General features: G+C 36.0%; 1 protein-coding gene across 2 annotated transcripts in view; it reads right to left on the minus strand.

Moving 5' to 3' along the window:
* GLCCI1 (glucocorticoid induced 1) overlaps nt 1-24,488 on the minus strand; it is a 100,581-nt gene that overhangs the window by 14,086 nt on the left and 62,007 nt on the right. Inside the window, exons 4-6 of one of the 2 annotated variants that reach the window (XM_077856781.1) lie at nt 13,994-14,110; nt 9,206-9,358; nt 3,522-3,732 (exon numbers count right to left, since the gene is read on the minus strand). In XM_077856781.1, the coding sequence (XP_077712907.1) occupies nt 3,522-3,732; nt 9,206-9,358; nt 13,994-14,110 (481 nt within the window). The remainder of the gene's footprint in view (nt 1-3,521; nt 3,733-9,205; nt 9,359-13,993; nt 14,111-24,488) is intronic. The other variant, XM_077856782.1, reaches the window with a different exon arrangement.

Raw genomic sequence — 24,488 nt, forward strand, 5'->3', positions numbered from 1 at the left:
AAGAGACTCTTCTATAGTTTAAATGACATATGTAGGTTTCAGAAACTATCAAACAACTCCCTCTTTTGTACCTTTAGTATTCTGAACATACTTGTATACACACTTATATAATAGTGTATCATTTGTTTATACTGCTATTATTCCGTATTAGACCATAAATTCCTTAAAGACAGATAGATATCACATCTTACTCAACTCTATTTCTCTACTCTCAGTGGGGTACCTGACATCCAGTCTATGTTCAACAAATGTTTTTTAAACTGGAAGTATAAACTTGGTTGAATACATAAGCCTCCATTCCTGATCCTAAAATACATACATGTGTGTACATATAAACATACATGTATATATAAAAGCAGATGTTATTTTAATTTTTTCTTTACAGAGTACTTGATTTATTTAAGAACTTCTCATTGTAATATAAGATCATTTAATTTTCAGCTTAATCTTAATCACAAAGTAACGCTCAAAGCTAAATATGGTAGATTAAGAAATTAGTGTTTTAATTCCCAAACTGAAATAGTCTTGTAAAAACAGAAAAATGTCTAACATGATTCTGAGATCTCCTTAATTTCTGCAGAGATTTTTTTCAAAGTCATATTTAGCCACGCCCAGGACAATCTATTGTTTATTATGGACCAATGGTTGTGCTAATAAGTACTTTGCTACAATATCTCATTCACCCCAATAATGATATCAGGTAGGGATTATCACCCTACTTTACTAATAAATATTTTTTAATTATTAGAAAAAAACAGTTGGCCTTAGAGATAATCTGGACCAATGTTCTCATTTTACATTAAAAAAAACAAACAAGAAGAACATAAGAAAAAAATACATTTACATTATGCAGGCAAGTATCCTGTATGGAAGAATAAGAAGACACAAAGGAAAATATAGAAAAAAAAGGAAAAATCTTAGAACAAGGTCTAAGTTACCTAAGAAATGGTCAGAATTCAGATTATTATACTATCTTGAAGAGACACCTGCATTCCCATGTTCACTGCAGTATTATTCATATTAGTCCAAACATGGAAATAACTTAAGTGGCCATCAATGAATGAATGTATAAAGAAAATAAAACACACACACATGAATATTGTTCAGCCGTAAAAAAGGAAATCCTGCCATTTACAACAACATGAATGGACCTTGAGGGCATTATGGTAAGTGAAGTAAGTCAGAGAAAAATACTGTATGACCTCACATGTGGAATCTTAAAAGTATCAAACTTATAGAAATAGGGAGTAAGATAGTGGTGGCCAGGGGGCCAAGAATATGGGAAGATGATAGTCAAAGGATCCAAACATTCAGTTATAAGAAGAATAAGTCCTGGGGATCTAAGGTACAGCATGGTAACTGTAGTTAATAATATTGTCTTGCATACTTCAAAGTTGCTATGGGAGTCAAACTTTAATGTTCTCACCATAGCAACAACAACAAAATGGTAATTACCTGAGGTGAAGGATATGGTAACTAATCTTATTGTGGTAAACATTTTGCAGATATATACATATATCGAATCATTCCACTGTACACCTTAAACGTACATATGTTCTATGTTCTATGTAAAAACATATACTGTTTTAAACTTAGGATCTAAGTGAGTACCTTTTCTACAATGCAGAAACCATGTATTTATCTGCCTCATTGAACATCGTCATCCAGAGGCCCTGAAGGCAATCTCCGAGTTAACCAGAGTGGAACTCACTTATCATCTCCCTATACACTTCCTTTTTGGTTCAATGTCTCTCAATCATTCACACTATTAAATTTAGAAAGAAGAAAACAAAACTCCAGAAATTAATTGCCTAGCCTTATTATTACTGCTATTTTGACTTTGCCCAACTACAAGTGCTAATAAATAGCAAAAGTGGTCAACCTGAACCGTGCTTATCCTTGCAACTGATACAGCGAACACAGAATACAGGTTTTGGAATTAAGACAGACTTGCCATCTACCACCTGTGTAGCCTAAATGAATAGAACCATTCTTTAAGTATCTCCGATTATCTTCGAAATCCCATTAGATACAAGGTGTTTTCTTGTTGGCTTTCCTGTGAAACATCCATAGTAAATGTTGTGAGGAAGTGACTAGAGTCATATGCTCCAGTAGAAGCAAGCTTTGGTGAAATAAAAAGTTTCCTAGTCTGACATTCTACGAAATGGAGACTTCCCGCCCAAAGCAGAGAGATGCCTATGGCATGGCACTGCCTTCAGTACATCCTGAACGGAGGAAGGGAGCACACAAGGCTTGTCGATAATGATAATGAGAGGGTGAAAAGCAAGCAGAGATTGCTGAGATCCACCCACGGAAAGAAAAGCAGAAGACAAAGTCCAGAGTAACTTCTATTTAACATCTCAGCAGAGAGTTAGGCATAATGATGAGTGAAAGAAGCCAGACACAAGAATACACACGCACCGTTCCATTTCTGTAAAATACAGTAACACGGAAAAATTAAATTATGGCGATGGAAGTCAGAACAGTGGTTACTTCCAGATGGAGAGAGGAAGGGGGCCTGAGGGAGCCTTCTGGGATGCTAAAAATGATGTGTCTTGATTTCGGTAGTAGTTTTGTGAGTGCATACATATGTAAAAATTCATTGGGCTGAGCACTTAAAATCTGGCAATTTAAATGTAATAATACCTCAAAATAAAACAAATAAGCGGGAATGACAGTCAAATCAGGACAAGGACCACAAAATTCCTATAAGATTCTGTAAACTTTACCTGGTGAAGTTTTAAAATTTTAGTCACCTACGGTGTATTTCTTTCTGTGGTGAGAAGCAGTAACTGAGTGATTAAATAATTTCAGTGTTTCTTTGGAAGCAACTGGGAAGGTAGAAGCTGGGCCATCTTTGTTGACTTCTGTGTCTAGGTCTGAGGAGGCCAGAAACTGAAAGGAGAGGGTAAGTGGTGGCCCAGTGCCTGACACAAGGACAGGAGAGTAAGGGGAGACAGCTGAGGCCTGGCAAGGAACAAGAAATCTCAGAGGTCCTGCCCGCTTATTGGTGTTAGTTAATACTTCATTTACATACCATAACAACCCCTGATAATCTTGGTAGGTACTTATTAAACTTTACCTGCTTGGTTAAAAAATATACCCATCCTTCCAACCAAATTATCTAGAAATTACTTCCTCCTAAGTCAATCTGGTCACAAAATCTACCTTTAGACATGAGCAATATAAACTCTACCATAACCATCATTAGCTCTGGACAATAGCGAGGAAAAACCTGTGTGTTATATGATGTAAAGCTGTATGCACTCCATTTGATAGCTTTCATTAGCTGTTAGAACCATGCGCTGTGCTTCTCTGACACATTTATGGAAGATGTTTGTGAGAGTCACAAAGAAGGGAGGGTATGGGAAACCAACGAACGAACCTAGATTAACCAATCCTTTACAGTCCCACCGTTCAACAAAAGAAAAAAAAATGATGTAATGGTCTAAGACAAAGAAAGTATAATGAGCAAGACCCTACAACAAACCCGCTGTCTAAGCGGATGATTTCCTTCTCACCTTTATCACGATCATAGAGTAAATCTTCTGTTGAGCAAGGGCTACCATCCTGGGACTCGGGGGGACAAAAGGGAGAGATACAAGGTGAATGGCTGCTGCAGCTACTGCTGCGCTCCTGCACGGAGGGAGTCTGAGTGTCTATGCTGCGCGTGCTGCTGCTTCGGTAGTGAGCGGGAAGCGGGGCTCTTCGACCGTCCGGGATCTCCAAAGGCTGGAAGACAAACAAGCATTACGTGTGCATGTGTCAGTGCACACCCCTGATTCGTGCAGAAGCATGTGGCATGGTCCTTGTCTTCACATTCCACTACTATCTCATTATACCCGATTCTTCAGAGAATAAAGATACCAGTCTTGTCTTGATTTCTGCATATTGTCTCGACTGAACAAAAAACTTATTTCAAACTACTAAGGATAAAAATTGTCTTACAAGTTCCAAAGCTCTCTGTATGTATCCCGAGGTTAGCACTTCCCATAATACTTCTCAAGGGTGGGGCTTTTTTTAAACACTGTGTCCCCAGTGCCTCCCACCGTGTCTGGCACATAGCAGACATCCAACAAACATTTGCTGAATGAAGTGATCAAACTGTGCAAGAAATGACTCTGACTTAAAAAAAAAAAAAAAAAAAGAAATGACTCTGACTTGCTAGTAAGAAAAGTAAAATCACATACTCGCAGGTATAGATTTTTCTGTCCATTCTCTATTTTAGTTTTTCTGAGATCAGGAACAGAACCATGTTTTCCATTTCCTTTACAGATTACCCAAAATTTCTTTTTTTTTTTTAATTTATTTATTCAGAGAGAGAGAGAGACTGAGAGGCAGAGACACAGGCAGAGGGAGAAGCGGGCTCCATGCAGGGAGCCCGACGCGGGACTCGATCCTGGGTCTCCAGGATCAGATCCCGGACTGCAGGCCGCGCTAAACCCCAAAAGTTTTGGGTGCCCCCCAAAACTTCTAATAAAGAGATTTATTCTATTACCATCCTATAAAAGATATTAATATAATTCAAAATGTAATTCAAAACTATTCCATAAAGGATGTTAATAGAATTCAAAACTGTTTTGGTAACCATCTTTGTAGGACTACTTGGCTTGGTTCTAATGCATTGTTTTGAGAGGCAAAAATAAGAAATAGAAATGAAACTATCATCACAGAAACCGTATTTAGGACCCAGAAAGGCCTTAGAGCTCATTATTCCAGTGTCCTTACAAATAAAGAACCTAGGGATGCCTGGGTGGTTTAGTAAAGTATCTGCCTTCAGCACAGGGCGTGATCCTGGAGTCCCGGGATCTAGTCCCACATCAGGCTCCCTGCATGGAGCCTACTTCTCCCTCTGTCTCGGCCTCTTTCTCAATGTCTCTCATGAATAAATAAAATCTTTTTTTAAAAAAGTTTAAAAAAAAACAAATAAAGAACCTATAGTTTAGTGCTTCTGATGTCATGCTAATTAAACAGAAGCAGAGCTTCTGTCACAGTGGACTCTAAATACTCTGCTTCAGCCGTAAAGATAAATCTTATTCCATTTTCCTAATCTGTGTGCCAACAAATAAGATCAACAAATAAAATTTTATATATTAATCACTTAGGCAAGACTGCAATGCTAAGAAAAAGAACAAATATACTCTTATTTACAACGGATTTTGACTATTTACTGTTTTTACTCTGAGCTTTGTTTCAGAGTTTTTAGAAACACTGTCAGAGGGAAAAATGGAGTATGATAAAATTAGGCAAGATTCAAAATATATAATTTTTTTTCTGTAACAACCAAGTGAAGGCTGAAACCATTAACTACTGAAACAAAAACTGCATTTATCTATACAATGCTATTAAATCAAACCTAGAGCATCTTCACAACCTGACAATGACTACTATAAAGAGAATATTCAATTATGTAAATATCAATTCAGGGCAGCCCTGGTGGCCCAGAGGTTTAGCGCCACCTTCGGCCCGGGGTGTGATCCTAGAGACCCGGGATCCAGTCCCGCATCAGGCTCCTGGCATGGGGCCTGCCTCTCCCTCTGCCTATGTCTCTGTCTGTCTCTCTCTGTGACTATCATAAATAAATAAATTAAATTAAAAAGAAAATAAACCTCACTGTGCCTCGGTTTCCTTCTCTGTAAAACAGATAGCAACAACACCCTTTAAAAAAAAAAAAATTGCACCGGGAGCCTGACGTGGGATTCGATCCCGGATCTCCAGGATCGTGCCCTGGGCCAAAGGCAGGCGCCGAACCGCTGTGCCACCCAGGAATCCCAACTAATGTGACATTTAAAAAAAAAAGATTTTATTGATTCATGAGACACAGAGAGAGAGAGAGAGAGAGAGGGAGAGAGAGAGGCAGAGACACAGGCAGAGGGAGAAGCAGGCTCCATGCAGGGAGTGACGTGGGACTCGATCCCGGATCTCTAGGATCATGCCCTGGGCTGAAGGCGGCACTAAACTGCTGAGCCACCTGGGCTGCTCAATTAATGTGACATTTTATTAAAACTTTGAGGCACACTTACTTACCAATCGAAAAAATTCTAAAAATTAGTATTTTAGTTTTAAGTGTGAGGGTTAGCTTAAAGTAATTCTGAAATGGCCACTATAAAATTAAAATCCAATTTATTTAAAAAGCAGAACTACATAAACTTTTAATTTATTTATTCATTTATGTATAGCTGACACTCAATGTACATTTGTTTCAGGTGTACAACTTAGCGAATTGACAACTCTATGTATCATGAAATGCTCACCACAAATGTAGCTAGCATGTGTCACCATATAATGCTATTATAATACCATCGACTATATTTCCTCTGCTGTACCTTTCGTCTCTGTGACTTACTCGTTTTAGAACTAGAAGCATATACCTCTTACTCCCCTTTGCCCATTCTGCCCATCCCCCACCTCCTCTCCCCTCCCCTCCGGCAACCACCAATTTGTATGTATGGATTTGTTTCTGTTTGCTTATTTGTTTTGTTTTTTTTTTTTTAGATTCCACATATAGGTGAAATCATATGATATTTGTTTTTCTCTGATTTATTTCACACAGGATAATATTCCCTAGGTCCGTTCCCATTGTGAAAAATGGGCAAGATCTTATTCTTTTCTATGTCTGAGTCACATTCCACTGTGTATGTGTACATTATATAACTATATATGCTTTTCATATATTTTATTTTATATATTGTTTATACATAGTAAATACACATCTTTATCCATTCATCTATCAATGGACACTTAGGTTGTTGCTATATCGAGGTTATTGTTAATAATGCTGCAATAAGCAAAGCCGTGCATGTATCTTTGTGAATTAGTGCTTTTGTTTTCTCGAGGTTATGTTAGTAAGTTTTATATCCTAGTACAGTTTTGTTTTGAAGTTCTTAAGGAATCAGCAAATATGTGATATTCTTTCATCCTCAAAAAATTAGATTTTTCACTAAAGTGAAATTTTTTGAAAAATTTCCTTACATTAATGCTTTTAAACATTACTTAATGTATTAAGGAAACATTTTAATGATCAAGAGCTAAGAGATGGCATAATTTCCAAAGAATTCCTTTACAGTATTATAAATACAAGATAAAATTTTAACATGGACCATCTAGGAAGAGTAAAATGGCACAACTTTTTGGGAGGATAATTTTAGCAATATTCATCAAAATTTAAAACATACCTAAATTGCTTTGGTCCAGCAATTTCACTGCCAGAAAATTATCTTCAAGAGTACACAATGTTTTCTAAAGCACTACTTATGATGACAAAAACTGAAAACAATCTAAATGCCTGTCAACAGGGGATTTCCAAATTATGGTATATTCATAAAATGATTCACTACGTATTAGAATACACACACATATCAGGAATGATATACAAGAAATAATGCATAATGCTCATATTTGCTAAGCAATACTGAGAGTTGAAAGTCTTACTTTTTAATTTTATAAATATAAAACTGAACTGTTTGGATTTTGAAATTAAATCGGTTTAAAAACCTGCACATTATTTAAAGGAATCAGACACATATTTGACATAAATTAAATCATTATTTTGGCTCCAAAAAAAAATCTCAGAGATAGTTAAGTCAAAGGCTACCCGATGCTTTCTTTTGTGGAGCATATATTTAAAATGTGGTCAAATACAGGCTCACATGCAGCAATATCCAGATTTCTTTTCTGGGACAGAGGTAATTTATAAAGCATTTTTGGCGAATTCAAAATGGTTCAGGGATGCCTGGGTGGCTCAACAGTTGAGCGTCTACCTTCGGCTCAGGGCGTGATCCCGGAGTGCCAGGATCGAGTTCCACATCAGGCTCCCTGCATGGAGCCTGCTTCTCCCTCTGCCTATGTCTCTGCTTTTCTCTGTCTCTCATGAATAAATAAAATCTTTAAAACAAAGCAAAACAAAATGGTTCAAAGACCTAACTGTAAGAAAAAGCTAAAACTAAAAACTCTTAGAAGAAAACAAGAAATCTAAGAAGACCTTAAGATTAGGCAATGGTTTCCTAAATATGACATCAAATATAAAAATAATAAAAACACAACAGGGGCGCCTGGGTGGCTCAGTTGGTTAAGCAGACCTGCTTTTGGCTCAGGTCACAATCCCAGAATCCCAGGATGGAGCCCCATGTAGGGCCCTCTGCTCAGCAGAGGGTGTGTGTGTGGGGGGGTGTCTCCCTCTCCCTCTGACCTTCCCCCTACTCATGCTCTCTCTCAATAAAATCTTTTTTTTTTTTTAAAAGAAAAGCAATAAATCAAACTTTATCAAAACTGAAAGTGTTTCAAAGGACATCATTAAGAAAGTAGAATGAAAAGACTACCCACAGAATGGGAGATATTTTCAAATCATACATCTAATAAAAACTTTTATCTAGAAAATAAACACTTTATTAAAGCATTTCTACGATAGTAAAAAGACAATCCAGTTTCAAAATGGAGTAAATGATCATTTAAATAGACAAATTCCCAAAGAAGATCTACAAATGGCCAATAGTACATGAAAAGATGCTTAACCATCTTTAGCCTTCAGGAAATGCATAGCTACATGATGAGATACGACTGGACACCCAACAGGATGGCTATAATAAAAAAGAGCTCCCACACCAGCAGTCTCACAACTAGGTATATCCTCAAGGGAAAAACATGTTTGCATGAAATCTTGTATATGAATTTCGTAGCAGCATTATTCATAATAGCCAAAAAGTAGGAACGAGACAATGTTCATCAGCTGATAACTGCTAAATAAAATCCATACATTGAGTATTTGGCAATAAAAAGGACTGAAGTACTGAGAAATGTTACAACATGGATGGAACCTTAGAGACACTGTGCTGAATGAAAACAGTCACAAAAGGCCAAGTATCGCATGACTCCACTTCTATGAAATGTCTAGAAGAGGCTAAGTTGTAGACAGAGAACAAAGATCAGTGGTTGCTGACGGCTGGGGGAACTGGAAGGAAATGAGGGCTAATTGCTAACGGATGCAGAGTTTTTTCTGGGGTGATGAAAATGCTGTAAAATGGACTGTGGTGGTGGTTGCACAAGTGTGAATACACTACAAACCCCAAAGAGTCGTACACTTCACAGGGGTAAGTTACAGATATGCAAAGTAGCTCTAATAAGGCTGTAACCGAAAAAAAGGACTTTTAAGACTAGTTCTGAATATCAAAGGGAAAAAAGAGAATTCAAACATGGCACATAACCTTACCTTGGACACTTCCTCCTTCCCGTTATTTTCTTTAATGAATACCTTTTCTAACTCAGGACTTATTCCTTCTACATTGCAGGGAACACGCGAAACAGATGATTTTGGCACGGATATATTTGACAGCGGCATAGGGACTGATCTTGATCCAGGAGCCTACAAAACGTAAGATAAGATGGTGTCAGATTCTCTGTGGTCAAAAAAACCCCCAAACATACAACAGCAACAACAACAAAAAACACAGAAGAAATCAAAGAGCACAGTAAACCTGAAAATGGAAACTCAAATGAATGGAGTTATTTCAACACTTCAAATACAATTTATAAATTCAGATTCACATACAGAAATTTAGGTTCTCATGTAAGAAGGTAAAAACTCTATAGAGTCCAAATAATCCTTTATGTCAAAGTGTAAAGGTATTTAATGGCATAACATATACACTTTTTCAGTAGGGCGGCAGACGGAATCTTCTACACTGTTTAATTCTCTCTCCCTTTGCTGTTTTTTTTTCAGTAAAAAGTCGAAATCAAGTCAGTTAACTGTATCATGTGGCTTTACTGGACAGCTCCATGCCCATATTTAAAAGATTTGTTTCCTTCACTGTTACAATTATCTTCTAGTATTTTTACTTCCATTTTGTCAACCATTTCATAATGGCAACAATGTATCAAGTTCAATAACACTCACTTAACAGCTTTAAGGTTGTTTACAAAAGTCCTCTGGAGGAAGTTCTCAAGAATTAACCACCTCTCACAGCAGTCACAGAGGGTACCAGAAAGCCTAAGGCAAGACTTTTTTTTTTCCTAATTCCAGTAGAATTAACATACAGTGTTACAATAGTATCAGGTGTACAGTATGGTGATTCACCACTTCTCTACATTTCTCAGTGCTCATCAAGGCAGGTGTACTCTTCATCCGCGTCACCTGTTTCACTTATCTGCCCACCTCCCCTCTGGTGACCATCAGTTTGTTCTCTATGGTTAAGAGTAAGACAAATGTTTTGATGCTCAAGGAACTTAGACCACAGAAAGGAAATAAGAAAAATCAAGATGAACAAGTAAAAATAAAAACAATATATGATCACCATCTTATTTTGATTGATTAAAGTTGTTATATAGGATTCATAATCAGGTGGGCTAATTATTAACACATGAATACTATTTCCTGCTGTGCTTCTGCCCTCCGTGAACTGCTGCCTGCTAAGATCCTTTGTTATTGATGCACGAGATGTCTTCATACTAACTTAACTTTGTCATGCATGTGCTGTTTACTTTAGTAGCAGATATCTTTCTTTCAGTACTTTTATGGTCTTTCATATTTAAATATTTAACCTAACATGATTTACTTTTGTGTATGGTGTGAGGTAGTGTTTCTTTTTTGTTTGTTTTTTGTTTTTTGTTTTGTTTTTTACCTACGAGAGTAATCAAACTGCCAACACTTATGATTCTATATTTGATTTTCTTATGGAGTTCTATATTAGATTTGATTCTGATTTCATTTCTTTCTTAACAGATAATCCCTACACAAAGCTTGACTTTAATTGCTGATATTTTATAGTACATGTTGCTATCTTATAGGAAAAGCCTTTTCAAGTTTTCTTTTTTATTAATTTGCATTAGTTTTCCATATGACCCTTGAGAACAACTTTTCAAGTAACAAAACAATTCCTCTTAAAATTCCGTTGGAACTCAACCTGCACATTAATTTTGGGGAAACTGCTATTCAAAAAATACTGAGTCTTCCCTTCCTATACATGAATGTGTTGAGATTTCCCATTTAGGTCTCGATTTTCTAGTTCATATTCTCAATAAAGTCTTATAATTAGCATATTTCTTTTAAGTCTAATTTGAAGCATTTAGTATTTTTCTTATATATACTAACATGTTATTAAGAATTGTAACATAACAAGAAAAATTAATTTGGCATCTGTCCTAGTTCCTGACACATATTTCCTAAAATTCTTGTCATTTCTTCAATGACAGGTACGCTAGGAGCATCTTTTGTACCAATATTTTGTTTCTGACCCTGGAATGGGACCCAGAGCCCCTAAATCCCTCGAAATGTCCTGAGTGATAGAAGGAAAGAGTCCTCTATTCTAATGAGGTGACTCTTGATGGGCTCCTTGATAGCTTCAGGATGGGAGCTAGTCAACAGAAAGATCAAGCTATGATTATAGGTTGGGATTCCCAGCCACACACATCATCCTCTGGAGAGGGCAGAGGGGCTGGTGAGTTAATAGTAGATCATGCCAATGTGATAAATAAAGCCTTCACAAAAATCTCTAAACATGGGTTCAGAGAACTTCCAGGCTGGTGAAAATGTATCTACGTGCCAAAAGGATGGCAGCACCCCAACTTCATGGGAGCAGAAGACCCTGCACTTGCGACCTTTCTAGACCTTGCCCTATGTACCTCTTTATCTGTCATCTGTACCCTTTATTATATCCTTATAACAAAGCAGTAAACATAAGTGATTCCCTGAGTTCTGAAACCATTATAGCAAATTATTGAGCCTGAAGTGGTTGTTGGGAATTCCAGATGGTCAGAAGTACAGATGACAATCTGAGACTTGAAACTGGCATCCTGCGGGGGGGGGGGGGGGGGGGGGGGAGGCGCAGTCTTGTGCGGCTAAGCCCTTAACTGTGGGGTCCGTGCCAATTTCTAGTAGTTAGTGTTGTAACTGAATTCTAAGATGCTCAGTTGGTGTCGGGAGAGTTGGTTGGTATGGGAAAACTTCCCACACATTCAGTGCTAGAAGTATTCTACATAGAGGGTTCAGTGGTTTACCTTCATTCGTATGAGAGAAAACTACCGATTTCTATGTTTACATTTTATCTAATCATCTCACGAAGTTCTCAGTTTCTTTTTGTTATAAAAAATTATAGGGGCAGCCCAGGTGGCTCAGCGGTTTAGCGCCGCCTTCAGCCCAGGGCCAGATCCTGGAGACCTGGGATCAAGTCCCACATTGGGCTCCCTGCATGGAGCCTACTTCTCCCTCTGCCTGTGTCTCTGCCTCTCTCTCTCCCTCTCTGTCTGTCATGAATAAATAAATAAAATGTTAAAAAAATTATAATCATAAACATAATTAAACACTGTACCATAATGAACTCTCAGGTGCACATCATTCAGCTTCAAAAATTACCAACGTCTGCCAATTTTGCTTCATCTAAATATCCATTTTTCTTCTGTTCTTATTTTAAAGCACATTCTATACTTCATACATCACCTACAAATACTGCAATCTGTATGGCAGAAAATTATTTTTACACCTAACTACAATCCCAAAAATTCAATATAAATTAGAAACATCTGCTTAAGTCTTTTTTGTTAGGTCAGAGGTCTTCCATAGATGCCCTGGGTTCTGACAAAAAAGGTGCTTGAAATCAATAGTTATAAGAATAATACATTGTTTCTACCAGATTAAGAAGAAAAGATAACGCCTTGTCTCTATAATTTTGCCTTTTCAAGAATTTAATGTAACAAAACATACACTATGTAGCCTTTTGCTTCTGACTTCTTTCACTTAGCATGTTTTTGAGATTCAACCATGTTCTTCTAAGTATCAGTAGTTCCTTCCTCTTTACTGCTGAAGAGTATTGCATGGATGTTATGAATTATTGTTTTATCCATTCACCAACTGATAGATATTTGAAATAATGCCTCCATGAACACTGATGTAGAAGTGTTAGTATGGACATGTTTTTATTTCTCTTGGCTAGATATCAAAGAGTGGAACTTGGGGGTTCCATGTTCAGTGTACATTTATTAACTTCTTAAGAAAATGCCAAACTGTTTTCCAAAGTGGTGGTACCATTTTGTGTTCCTATTAACAACATATGTCTGTTCTAGTTGAGCCACATCCTCACCAACACTTGGTATTGGTTATCCTATCAGTTTTAATGGTTTAGTTCATTCACTCTGATTTTCTAAATATATAATCACATCATATGCAGATACTGTTTCCTTCTCTTACTGCTCTGTCTAGAGCCTCTAAACTATTAGCAAGTAATATCAATAATTATGTGCATCTATGACTTGATTTTTAACAGAAATGCTTTCACTATTTTATTGTTAAGATCTCCCTACATTTGCAGTTAGTCACATTAGGAAGTGTCCTATTTTTACCCAGTATGTTTTTATCGCATAGGAAAACTGAGTTTTTATCAAGTGTTATTCTACTTTGACTTTCTGAGGCAATTAACTAAACTAACACCTCTCTTAATGCTGAATCATCCTTCTGTTTCTGAAACACCCTGACTAGATTTGTTTTGATTCACTAATTGGGTTTCTTTTTCTATACTACTGTATTTGGTTTGCTAAAATTTATATCAATATTTTAAGTGAATTTGGCCTAGAACAGCATTTCCCAAACTTATTCCACAGGAAATATGTGTTCCTGGGGGAGGGAAGAGGGAAGGGACCCCCAACAGAACTTTAATCCACAATTTCTTATGTAAAATAGGGGTAAGTATATATAAAGAGATATAAATGGGTTAAGGTACTATTAGGAAGACTAAATGAGATCATGCCCATAGTTGCTTAATACATGAACGAGCTAGGATTTTAGTAGCAATCATCCTTAAGACGACTACACTCTGTTATGTCTATTATTAAAAGAAAATGACATACATAGAGGAGGAGAAAACTTCTTGCAACAAATTTAACAAGTAGTAGTAATTTAGTAGAGCTAGGGATTTATATTATTAATTTTTAATCCTAAAATAATGGATTCCTCCTTTATAATGAACTCTTTAAAAGGAATTATTCAAATGTGGACAAGAAGTTAGCCTACCTGAGTGTGATTGATTGTTATATGGTTGCCATGAAGAGGTGACTGACGATCTTTCTCCTTACTGTGCCGACTACTCTGTTTACTACGTTGTAGTTGCTGCCTCAGTTTGGCAATCTGCTTTGGGGAGAGGGGAGGAGAAATAAGATGAGAACAAAAGTGAATACCAGCTTTTAAGTACTTCTTATTTTATTTTTTTGGATACTAATAAATAATTTTTCCCTCAAAGGTTTCAAAAGAGAATATTTCACTACATGATTTATTCTTCCAAGTTTCTAGGATTAAAACTATTGGAAATAAGAGGTACAGACTTCCAGTTATACAATAAATAAGTCATAGGGATGTAGAGTACTACACAGGGAATACAGTCAATAATATTGTAATAACTATTTTTGGTGACAGAAGGTAACTACACTTGTTCTGGTAATCATTTCATTATGTATATAAATGTTGAATCACTATGTTGTCCAACTGAAACTAATATATCAACTATACTTCAATAAAAAAATAGGCTACAAATGCTTCACTTGTACAATTTAAATAGTGTTTTGGTAAACATGTAGACTAACCTTAACCACATTATTTCAGATTTGTACACCCAGAATATCTTCTCCCTTAAACACTTTTTATAAGGCAAAAAACTAGTATTTCACATATCAACTGATTAAAGTCAAAGCCAATATATTAATACAGAGAAGACACTAGTTTCTAAGTTCCCATCTTACACAAACAAAATGCACCTGGATTATCAATTACTAAACATTTCAAAATTGTAAATCTTTTGGTCGTGGGGAAAATCAAAGTATTTAGTATTAGCAACTTACTTGTACTGAATATCTTAGTACATATTACTCTTTCATCACTCAACTTTTATTTTACTTTCTAGCTCTATTGAGATATAATTTTGACATAGTGTCACAGGAGTTGATTTGATATCTTTATATATTGCGAATGATGCCACTACAGCATTTAGTTAATACCTGTACCCCACCACATAATTATTTTTTTGTAGTGATAACAGTTGAGATTTACCCTCTTAGCAGCTTCTAAATATACAATACAGTATTATGTATTATTAAGTATAATCAAAATGCAATACATTAGATCCCTAGAAGTTACTCATCTTATAACTGGTAGTGTGTGTCTTTTGACCAACTCCAATTTCCTCCACCCTCCAACCCCTGGTAACCACCAGCACGCTATTGTTTTTATGATTTCAACCTTTTTAGAACCCACATACAAGTACTATCATACAATATTTGTCTTTTTAAAAAAAATATTTGTCTTTCTCTGCCTCACTTATTTCACTTAGCCTAATGCCTTCAAGACTGATCCTTGTTGTTACAAATGTCAGGATATCCTTCTTCCTCATGGCTGAATAACATTACAGTGGAGATATATACACATACACATATACTACATCTTCTTTATCCAGTCATTTGTTGATGGACACTGGCTTATAACTTTTAAAAACAAATATAACTTAGAGTGTATTCTCCTAAGTGGAATGGTAAGACTCCCAGGTTTAAGAGAAAAGTCATTATTGCAATATGGCTTGAAATTCATTAAACTACTGTGTATTTGCCAAAAGAATACAACAACACTAATTCAAAGGTATACATGCACCCCTATGTTTATAGTAGCATTATTTACAATAGCAAAACTATGGAAGTAGCCCAAGTGTCTGTGTATAGATTAATGGATAAAGAAGATGTGGTATATATACATACTGAAATATTATTCAGCCATAAAAGAGAATGAAATCTTGCCATCTGCAACAAAATAGATGGAGCCAGAGAATATAATACTGAGCTACATAACTCAGTCCGAGAAAGACAAATACCATATGATCTCTCTCATATATGGAATTTAAGAAACAAAAGAAACAAGCAAAGAAGAGAATGAGAGACAGACAGACAGACAAATCAAGAAACAGACTCTTAAATATAAAGAACAAACTGATCGTTACCAGAGGCGAGGTGGTTGGGGGATAAGAAAAACGGGAGATGGGAATTAAACAGTATAGTTATCATGATGAAAGAAATAATAATTAAAAAAAAAACAACAAGATCACATATGCAGTCAAATGCATGTGCCTGGCATGTGATAAGGGTGTACTGAATTTTTGCCCATTTCTGGTTTGGAGCAATGGCCCCCCACACAAAGTCCGTTGGAATCATCTGTGAAACTAAAAACGAAACAAATCCCCCACCACCACCACCAAACAAAACAAAAAATCCCTTGAACTCACAAAGTCCTGACAAACACAGATCTCTGTGTCTCTCCCAGACTGATTTTTGTGATTCTGTATAGTCTCTATGCATCAGCATTTAGAAGCCCTTGGTCCAGAGTGCAGTTACAAAAATGCAACCCCCAGAGCCATCTCCAACTGCGCAGAGCCCACAAAGCCAATATTAGCAGATAAGAGGATTCTATCCTAGCACTGTGAGCCATCTTCCTGAGAACTTATTGTGGCAGAATAAACTTCCTCAAAATTAAATATAAGTTCAAAAACTGAAACATAAGTATTGCCAGGGGGTAAATTTCAAACAATCAATTTATATTAAACACCTACCTTGCTGGAATTCAAAGAAACTAATATATTTTAGATGATGTATAATCTGCTTCAAATATACCAGACCAGGAATAAAACATGCCTGAGCATCTTATAAGGGAATAATTAGCAACTTGGAGGAAATTATTTAATATTGGCATTATTTTCTTTGTAGAAAAGATGACATCAATCAACTAACAGCTATTTCTTGAACACCTATAATGAGCTCAGTTTTACCTTACCTACTTGGGCAAAGTGTAAACACAAAGTCAAGTCTGTAGAATATATTGATTTCCTCAAGGACATAAAGGAAAAATACAGTGTACTTTAATATTAGCTAAATACTTACCTCGGATAACCATGGCAATAAAGAGCAAAACAGACAGTTGCTACTAAAGCCTATAAATGCTCAAGAGGAAAAGTATATAGGTTGCTAGAAAACCTCATTTTACCAATGGCAAACAGAAGACAAACAACGTGAAAGGAAATAAAGCATCTTTATGACGGAATGCTTTATGTCCTTTCTTTTATATTAAGATCCTTAGATTCCTTCAGTTGTTGGTTGTGTTTGTTGTTGTTTAGGTTCTTTCAGCTTTATAAAGCTCTTTGTAGCTTATGGATCTCTCATGCAATGTTGTTGCAAAGATACACAAGTAAGATTATCCATGTTAATGTTTGTGTTCCCTGTTCTCTGTTGAAATAACACAATTTTCTTCTAGAGAACATTAATTTTCATGAGAAAAGGAATCAAAATTAGTAGGTAATCATAAATCAGGACATATTATTCTCTATGATAAAAAGTAAATAGGATTTCAAATTGTACAAGTCATTTAATTAGGACAGAGGTATAAAATTAAGTGCTTTCTGAATATTAATGATGTTTCAGTGTTGTTTCAAAACTGGCAAGTGCTTGTACAGAAGAGCCTATAATGCCTAGAGATTAATCAAGGCAATTTGTACTTTTTCTTTCTAAAATAATCTTCAGAAATAAACAACAATAATCTGAAAATTGATCAATCCTAATCACCCTATTTTTTTTTAAAGGCCTTCAGAGAGCAAAATAAGCCAGAAAAGTTTTTGTTCTTAACTGTCTTAACAAATCTCTGAAAACAAACAGCATCCACCATGGTACACATATGCCTTATTTTGTCTGGATTACCCAGTTAAACTGTGCAACCTTACACTTTTCACAGAATACTACCCATCTCTGAAATATTACATAGCTACATTCTTGTTTTCAATGTAGTAGAGATTAGGGTAAAAGGGAACCATCTTCCTAAACGTATTTACTCAGATTACAAATTCTAGTTAAGAACTATGTAAAATGAAAGCCAAATACCGGAAGTCCTCCTTTGCTTCAGAACAAGGTGGTTCCTGTGCTGTTTACAACCACATTTGGAAGACAGACAGACCTACCTAACAACTCCAAACTCTCTCAAATTCCATAGTTTTGTCATGTTCAAGAGCCCACAGCCATCTGAAGCCAGTATAGAGCTGACCTGAGAACCAGGGGGAAGTAGACACAAAGTCGTCTCTGGGAGGAAGGGGCAGAAGGAAACTGTAATCCCCCAACTCCGCACACATCCATCCACCCACCCCACCTCATCCACAGCTCTGAAGCTCAGCCCAAAACAGCCTCTGCAGGCCCACATCCCATCACACTGCACAGGAGCTCCTGGTCCTCACTTCCGTGGACCTACCCACCCCGGGTCACTCTGATGAAATGCCCACACAACCTTCATTTACATTAAGTTCTACTGACTGGACTTCTTAAACTAAACTGTAGATTCATCATCCAACTTTGTGTTTCTAAATATTAATTAGCTACTCTGTGGCCTTGGAAAAAAATTAGGAATGGACCTTGAGGGTATTATGGTAAGTAAAATAAATCAGCAAAGAAAAATACTGTTTGATCTCATTTATATGTGGAATATTAAAAAAAGATTCATAGAAACAAAGAGCAGATTGGTGGTTGCCCAAGATGGGATAGGGGACAGGAAATGGGCAACAGTGGTCAAAGAGTACAAACTTCCAGTTACAAGATGAGTAAATTCTGGAATGTAATGTATAGCATGGTAACTACAGTCAACAATACCGCAATTTGGAAGTTGCCAGGGGAATAGAGCTTAAAAATTCTCAATACACAGATAAAAACTGTAATTATGCAAGGTGATGAATGTGTTAACTAAGCTTATGGTGATAATCATTTGCAATATATCCATGTATCAAATCAGTATGCCGTATATAATTTAAACCTACACAATGTTATATGTCAATTATAGCTCACTAAAGCTGAAAGAAAAAAAAGAGGGAAGGAGAGAGGAACCTCTTTAAACATGAAAGGAGTTTCAAGCACATGAGCTCCAAAGTTTAAAAAAGCCAGGGAATAAGTGTCCCTGGGTCGCAAAGAAGAAATAATAAGGGTAGAGAGAAGAATTAGCATAAATACAAAGAAATGACTAAAACATTTGTGACACTAGATGAAGAAAACTCAGACCCCTCTTAAAATCTGAGAACTAGGAATACATTTCATTGTAAATTTTTGGAAACCTAGTTAACATCACCCCTATTCATTTGCTATTTCTGTCCTATTAGTTTCCCCCACTATTGTTAAATTTAAAAACAAAATAAAACAAGACAGCCTCAAAAGACGGGTTTGAGTACCTTTGCCTCTGATAGTGAAAGGAAAAGAAAGATTTCTCACAATGAATTCTACTTCAGAGTAGGCTGGGGAAATGAGAAATCTTAACTTAAAAGGACTAAGAGGTAGCAGTAGGAAAGGAAGCAGTGTCCTGGGGCTTTGGGAAAAGAAGAAAAAAAAAATGAGAAGCCACTTGCTTTTACGTAAATCATCTCATTTTAAAATAAAAGTATATGAAATAGGTACTATTATTATCCCCATTTTATACATGAGGAAAACTGAGGTAGAAAGTTAAAAAGATTGCTAAAAGTCACACAGTTAAGTGGTGAAACAAATATTTGAACTTAGGAAGTAGAATTCCAGAGTCTGCTCTCCTAACCATTATTCTCTATTGCCTAAAGAAATAAGTTAATAACTTACAGGGAGACAACAAAATCTTAGAAAAATGTGACAACAGCTAACCTAACAACAACAAAAGAAACCTGCGGCAACTACAAAAGATACTAACCCAGCAATTTTTTCTGAAAATATAGTTTGAGAAGTCATGAATTTCAAGCTGTCATTCCCTTTTATATGAAACAAAGGAATATGTGACAAACTTTAGTGTTTATAAAGATCAAATGTCTCAAAACAAAGGTTCTGCAATCTAAAAACAAATTTTATGTATTACATCCCTTGTCAGTGTTCAAAGGAATTTAAAATGCAATAGTACCTAATGTAACACTAAAAATAAAAATTTAGAACTTCTTACAATCTTTCCATAAATACAAATAATTAGTTATTTTCTGTTGTTTCAAAGTGCCAATAGGCAGACCCTAATGGACTAATTCCTATTCATTCAGCCCAATGAAATGAACACAGGCATATGCATGCACAAACATATATAATAAGGAACACAGATACAAGCAAAGAATGTATACATGGATAGGTCACCTGCATGAACCTCAACCCCTGCATGCCCATAGACAAGATATGCCTCGCCCACCATGTGCAGACTTACACAAACCCGCTAACCCAGGAACAGACAAAGATACTCCCACATACAAATTCATCCCCAGATACAGCTAGCTTTGCGACCTTACGTGTAAGGTTTAATACGGAATTATACTTAGAGCCACCAATAAGGAATATTTGTCAACAGAGGCATGTTAATAACAATACCAGACTAACAATTAAAAAACATTTGGTTCACAAACTCGCCTGATCCCATAAGTTTATTGTATTTACTTTACAGGTGAGGACACATTCTCAAAAATAAAGTACCTTTCCCAATGTAATGTAACACAGCTAATAAGTGGCAGATTCAGTCCTCTAGCTTTTAATTTATAACCTCTTCCTATTACCTACCAACACTGTGGGGAGTAATTCTATGTTAATGTTCAACTGCAAGTAATTACCAGTCCCTATGTATTAGCTCATAATCTACAGCCACTTTCCAAAGTAATTTCCTTTCTTAATGTTGAAGAATTGCAAGATGAACAAAAATTTGATGAAGCCGTTAACATACTAACCTACTCATCAGTGTCTATTGTTTTGACAAGCAGTTTGTATGACCTTTAAAATTCTTCTTATTGGAGACAATTTTAAATAATGAAAAGATATCTTTCTAATTCAATTTAATATGGACTTAGACTCTATTGGATAAATATTTATATTTTTTTAAAAGTTTATCACATAATTCTTTTGAGTTCAAAGGGATAATCAAAATTCTTCAGACTCTTGTCTTTTAGGTCCAGAGAAAACATTACTGCAATTATTTCTCCCTGGTATACTATGTTAGAAAATTTTTAATATAAAAAATTAACAAAATGTTGGGGCAGAAAGTATATAAGGAAACTATTTTGCTTACTTAAAAAAGGAAGACCAAAAAAAAAAAAATAAAATAAAAAATAAAAAAAAATAAAAAAGGAAGACCACATCCATAATATCTATTTATATTTTTTGATTATATGTGAGAAACATCCCTAATCATTTCACTTACCACTCCAGATGGTTCCATCTAAGAAAAGCTATCCTACTAATCAAAGAAAAGCTTATTGGTGAGATAAGGAAACAACCCATGCTTTTTTCGTACTTCCACTGAAGGTCTTAAGAATGGCAAATCCACCTTTTTCAATTTTTTATCAAAACCAGAAATAGTAAAACAGAAAAAAAAATATATGTGTGTATATATATATCAAAACAACAATACAACAATATTATTTATGCTCTTTCTTATAATGCACCCTCTGGGATAAAGAGCAGGTTTGCTAACTGCTTACTATAAAAATAGTCGATTCCCCAAAGTTCTGTATTCCTCTCCTATAATGTGATCTACTTTATGTGCATGAATCCATTTGGGTTCTCCCCATCACCCCATGGGATTTGGTTCAGGAGAAATAAGGCAAACTTGATAATTTTGATATTTGCTGTGCTGGGAATAACAAAGTCCACTGTCTCTAATCCAGGCATTTCATGCCTTCTGCCAGCATCCACGAACAGTAAAAGGCTAATTTATTACACTGTAAGTAGGAAAAAATAAAATCCCAGACCTGAGAGGGAATACTTCCTCCTTTGCCTCAAATGAAGAGAAAGGAATTTTTATGAAGCAACTTGGAAAGATCGATTTATGTTCCCTACAGATAAGAGGACAGGACAGACTAGTATCTGAGTTCCACTCTAGATACTTGAATGTCGAGCAAGGATGATAGAGATTTACTGTTGCATTAGAATCAGCCTAACTCCTGGACATTCACCAGAAACCACCCCCACCCCCCAAGAAAAGGATGAAAATTTACCAGGATCCACTTAGGAAATCTGAGTGCAAGAGCTGTGCAGAATTTTCTTTGGTTCTACATAAGGGGGCTATTTAGAAGGGAGAACGGACTTAGCACCTGAGAAACTGATTGTTATTTCTATGATTCTAGAGGCTAAGGACAGAGTAAGGGACTCAAAAACCCAGAAAGACAGAACAGTAGGTAAGAGATGTATAACAACAAGGGATCTCCAGAGACCCCATGACATTACTCTACAAAAGAAAGTCAGTTTTAAAAATCTGTCAAGCCCAGGGAATGTAAAGGCATCTTACAATAGTGTCAGTCAAGGAGGTGCATTTCTCTTCCCCATAACCTCCTCCTCTTTCCCCTAAGCTCTAACTCCAGAGGAGTCAGAAATAGCAGCTAAGGAGCGAGGAAGGTGGTAAGAAACAGAAGGAAACTCCCAGATCACTTCACCAAGGAAGTCACCCCACCACTGGAAGCCCTAGCTAGGACAAGGGGAGGAGCTAGAACCTGTAAAAGCAGCTGGAATTTGAGTACTGTAAGAAATTAGCATGCTCACTCAAAGGGAACACTAGAGTGTAAGAGTGATAGGATCCTAGTCTGGCACCATAGGCAGGAGGTGAACTTTATAAATTGTGTTTTATAAGCAGGGAACCACATTTCTAACAAATAGAAAAGTACATTTGCACATTCATTGGCTTAGCTGTGTTGACAACCCTCCAGTGAACATAACTCAAAAGAGGAAAAGTAATTTTTTCATAAAGGAAAATGCCTCACTTGGATTCATTTCCTTAACCTGAATACAACCCACAAACTTCACTGTACACTGGTATCAATTGTAATATCTGATAAATTTACTGATAATCTGCCATTTCTGCTGTAGCGAACCTGCTTTTCTGTCTTAATTGCAAGAAAGTGTATGTGTGTTCCCTTGATCTACAATTCTATTATACTATACCTAAAGGTGGAAATCTTTTTTCTCCTAATTTATCCTCCTTGAAACTGGTGGACTTTTTAAATTGCTCTCCAAATATAGCAAACTTTCAACCTTTAAAAAATTTTTTTCTCTTCCTGATGATTACAGAATATCCTTACCACCTGGAACTCCTAACTCGGTCTATTTTCCACATTGCTTCTCTTTCATGTTTTCAAATTATCTTTTTGTCTTATATTCTAGAAGATTTGCTCTTCCACACTGGCAATTCTCAGTTAAGATTTTGATTCACTAATTCTCTCTTCTGTTATGTGAATTTAATCTACCAAAGAGGTTTTTTTATTTTTTATTTTTAATTTCATCAATTTTTGTCGTTTACAAGATTTGTAAACTGGTGCTTTATCATTCTGCTCGTTCTTGTTTATTCCTTTCCTTATTGCCAGTTACCATTTCACTTGAAATTCTTAAACATTCTTATTTTTAAGTGCTTTTCTGAGATTGTGTTCTTATTTCTATTTCCTTGGATGTAAATGATCTAACTTAATGTATCTGCGGTCTCTTATGGTAACAGATTTCCTTACATGTCCTAAAATACTTCCTTACAGACACACCTTATGTGGAAGTTTTATCCTTCGTGAGCTCTTTCCTGCCATGTTGTTTCATGGTTGCTCAGACTATCCCTCTGGAGTTGCATAGCTCCAGAGAAGGTCTGAAATTAGAAAGGCTGGGGGCTTTGGTTCCACATGGCTAGAGCTCTATTCCAGATGCCACATCTACACACAACATATGGTTACTATTCCCATTTTTGCACAGCTGCCTCTTTGGCCCACAGGAAAACGCCAACAGTGTCAAGTAGAGTTATTTCAGGTCTAGTTTTATGGCCTAGAAACATGGTCCCAGTTCCCTGCTTTATGCAGACACCCCAGTTCCAAACTCTTACCATTTTTAAGACATGTTTGGCATTCTTAAAATGTCAAGCAATCTACACTCTCTTAAATTTGGCTTACAAACCCACTTTTTAAGCCTCAGCCCACATGACCCAGATTTCTGTGAGCCAGACAGCATCATATCCACTCATTACTAAGGGCTTCCTCTCTACTCATGGTCTGCAAGGGTTTTCTTGGTCTCAAATGTAACTACATTATAGTTGCCTATTTCTTTAAAAAATTTTCACATCAAAAAAAAATTTTCACATCACATTCTCATAAACTTGGAGCAAAGTGGAGGCAGATTATACAGGTGCTTTTACTCAAAAGTTATCTTTTAAATAAAAAATTTTTTAGCAGTATTCAACTTTTAAAAATACGACTTTCAATAATAATTTTGGCTTTTCATAATTTTCTCAAATTCCAATTCTGTCATCTATTATAACTATTCCTTTTTTAACTTTTTGTCTTTATTAATGTATTTTTATCATTTGGTAGCCTCTTTATATATCATAAAGCATTTGGTATCTTCATGATATACCATGGAAAATCCACCAGTCTTTTACATCTATTCCTTTTTCATCTTTACTGAAGTATAATTTATATTCCCTTAACTTCATTCATTGTAAGGGTAAAAATTCAGGAAGTTTTAATCACTCTGTAGAGTTGCACAATACTAATCAC

This window comes from Canis aureus, chromosome 18 (assembly GCF_053574225.1).
Source record: "Canis aureus isolate CA01 chromosome 18, VMU_Caureus_v.1.0, whole genome shotgun sequence".
In the NCBI taxonomy this organism is placed as follows: Eukaryota; Metazoa; Chordata; class Mammalia; order Carnivora; family Canidae; genus Canis; species Canis aureus.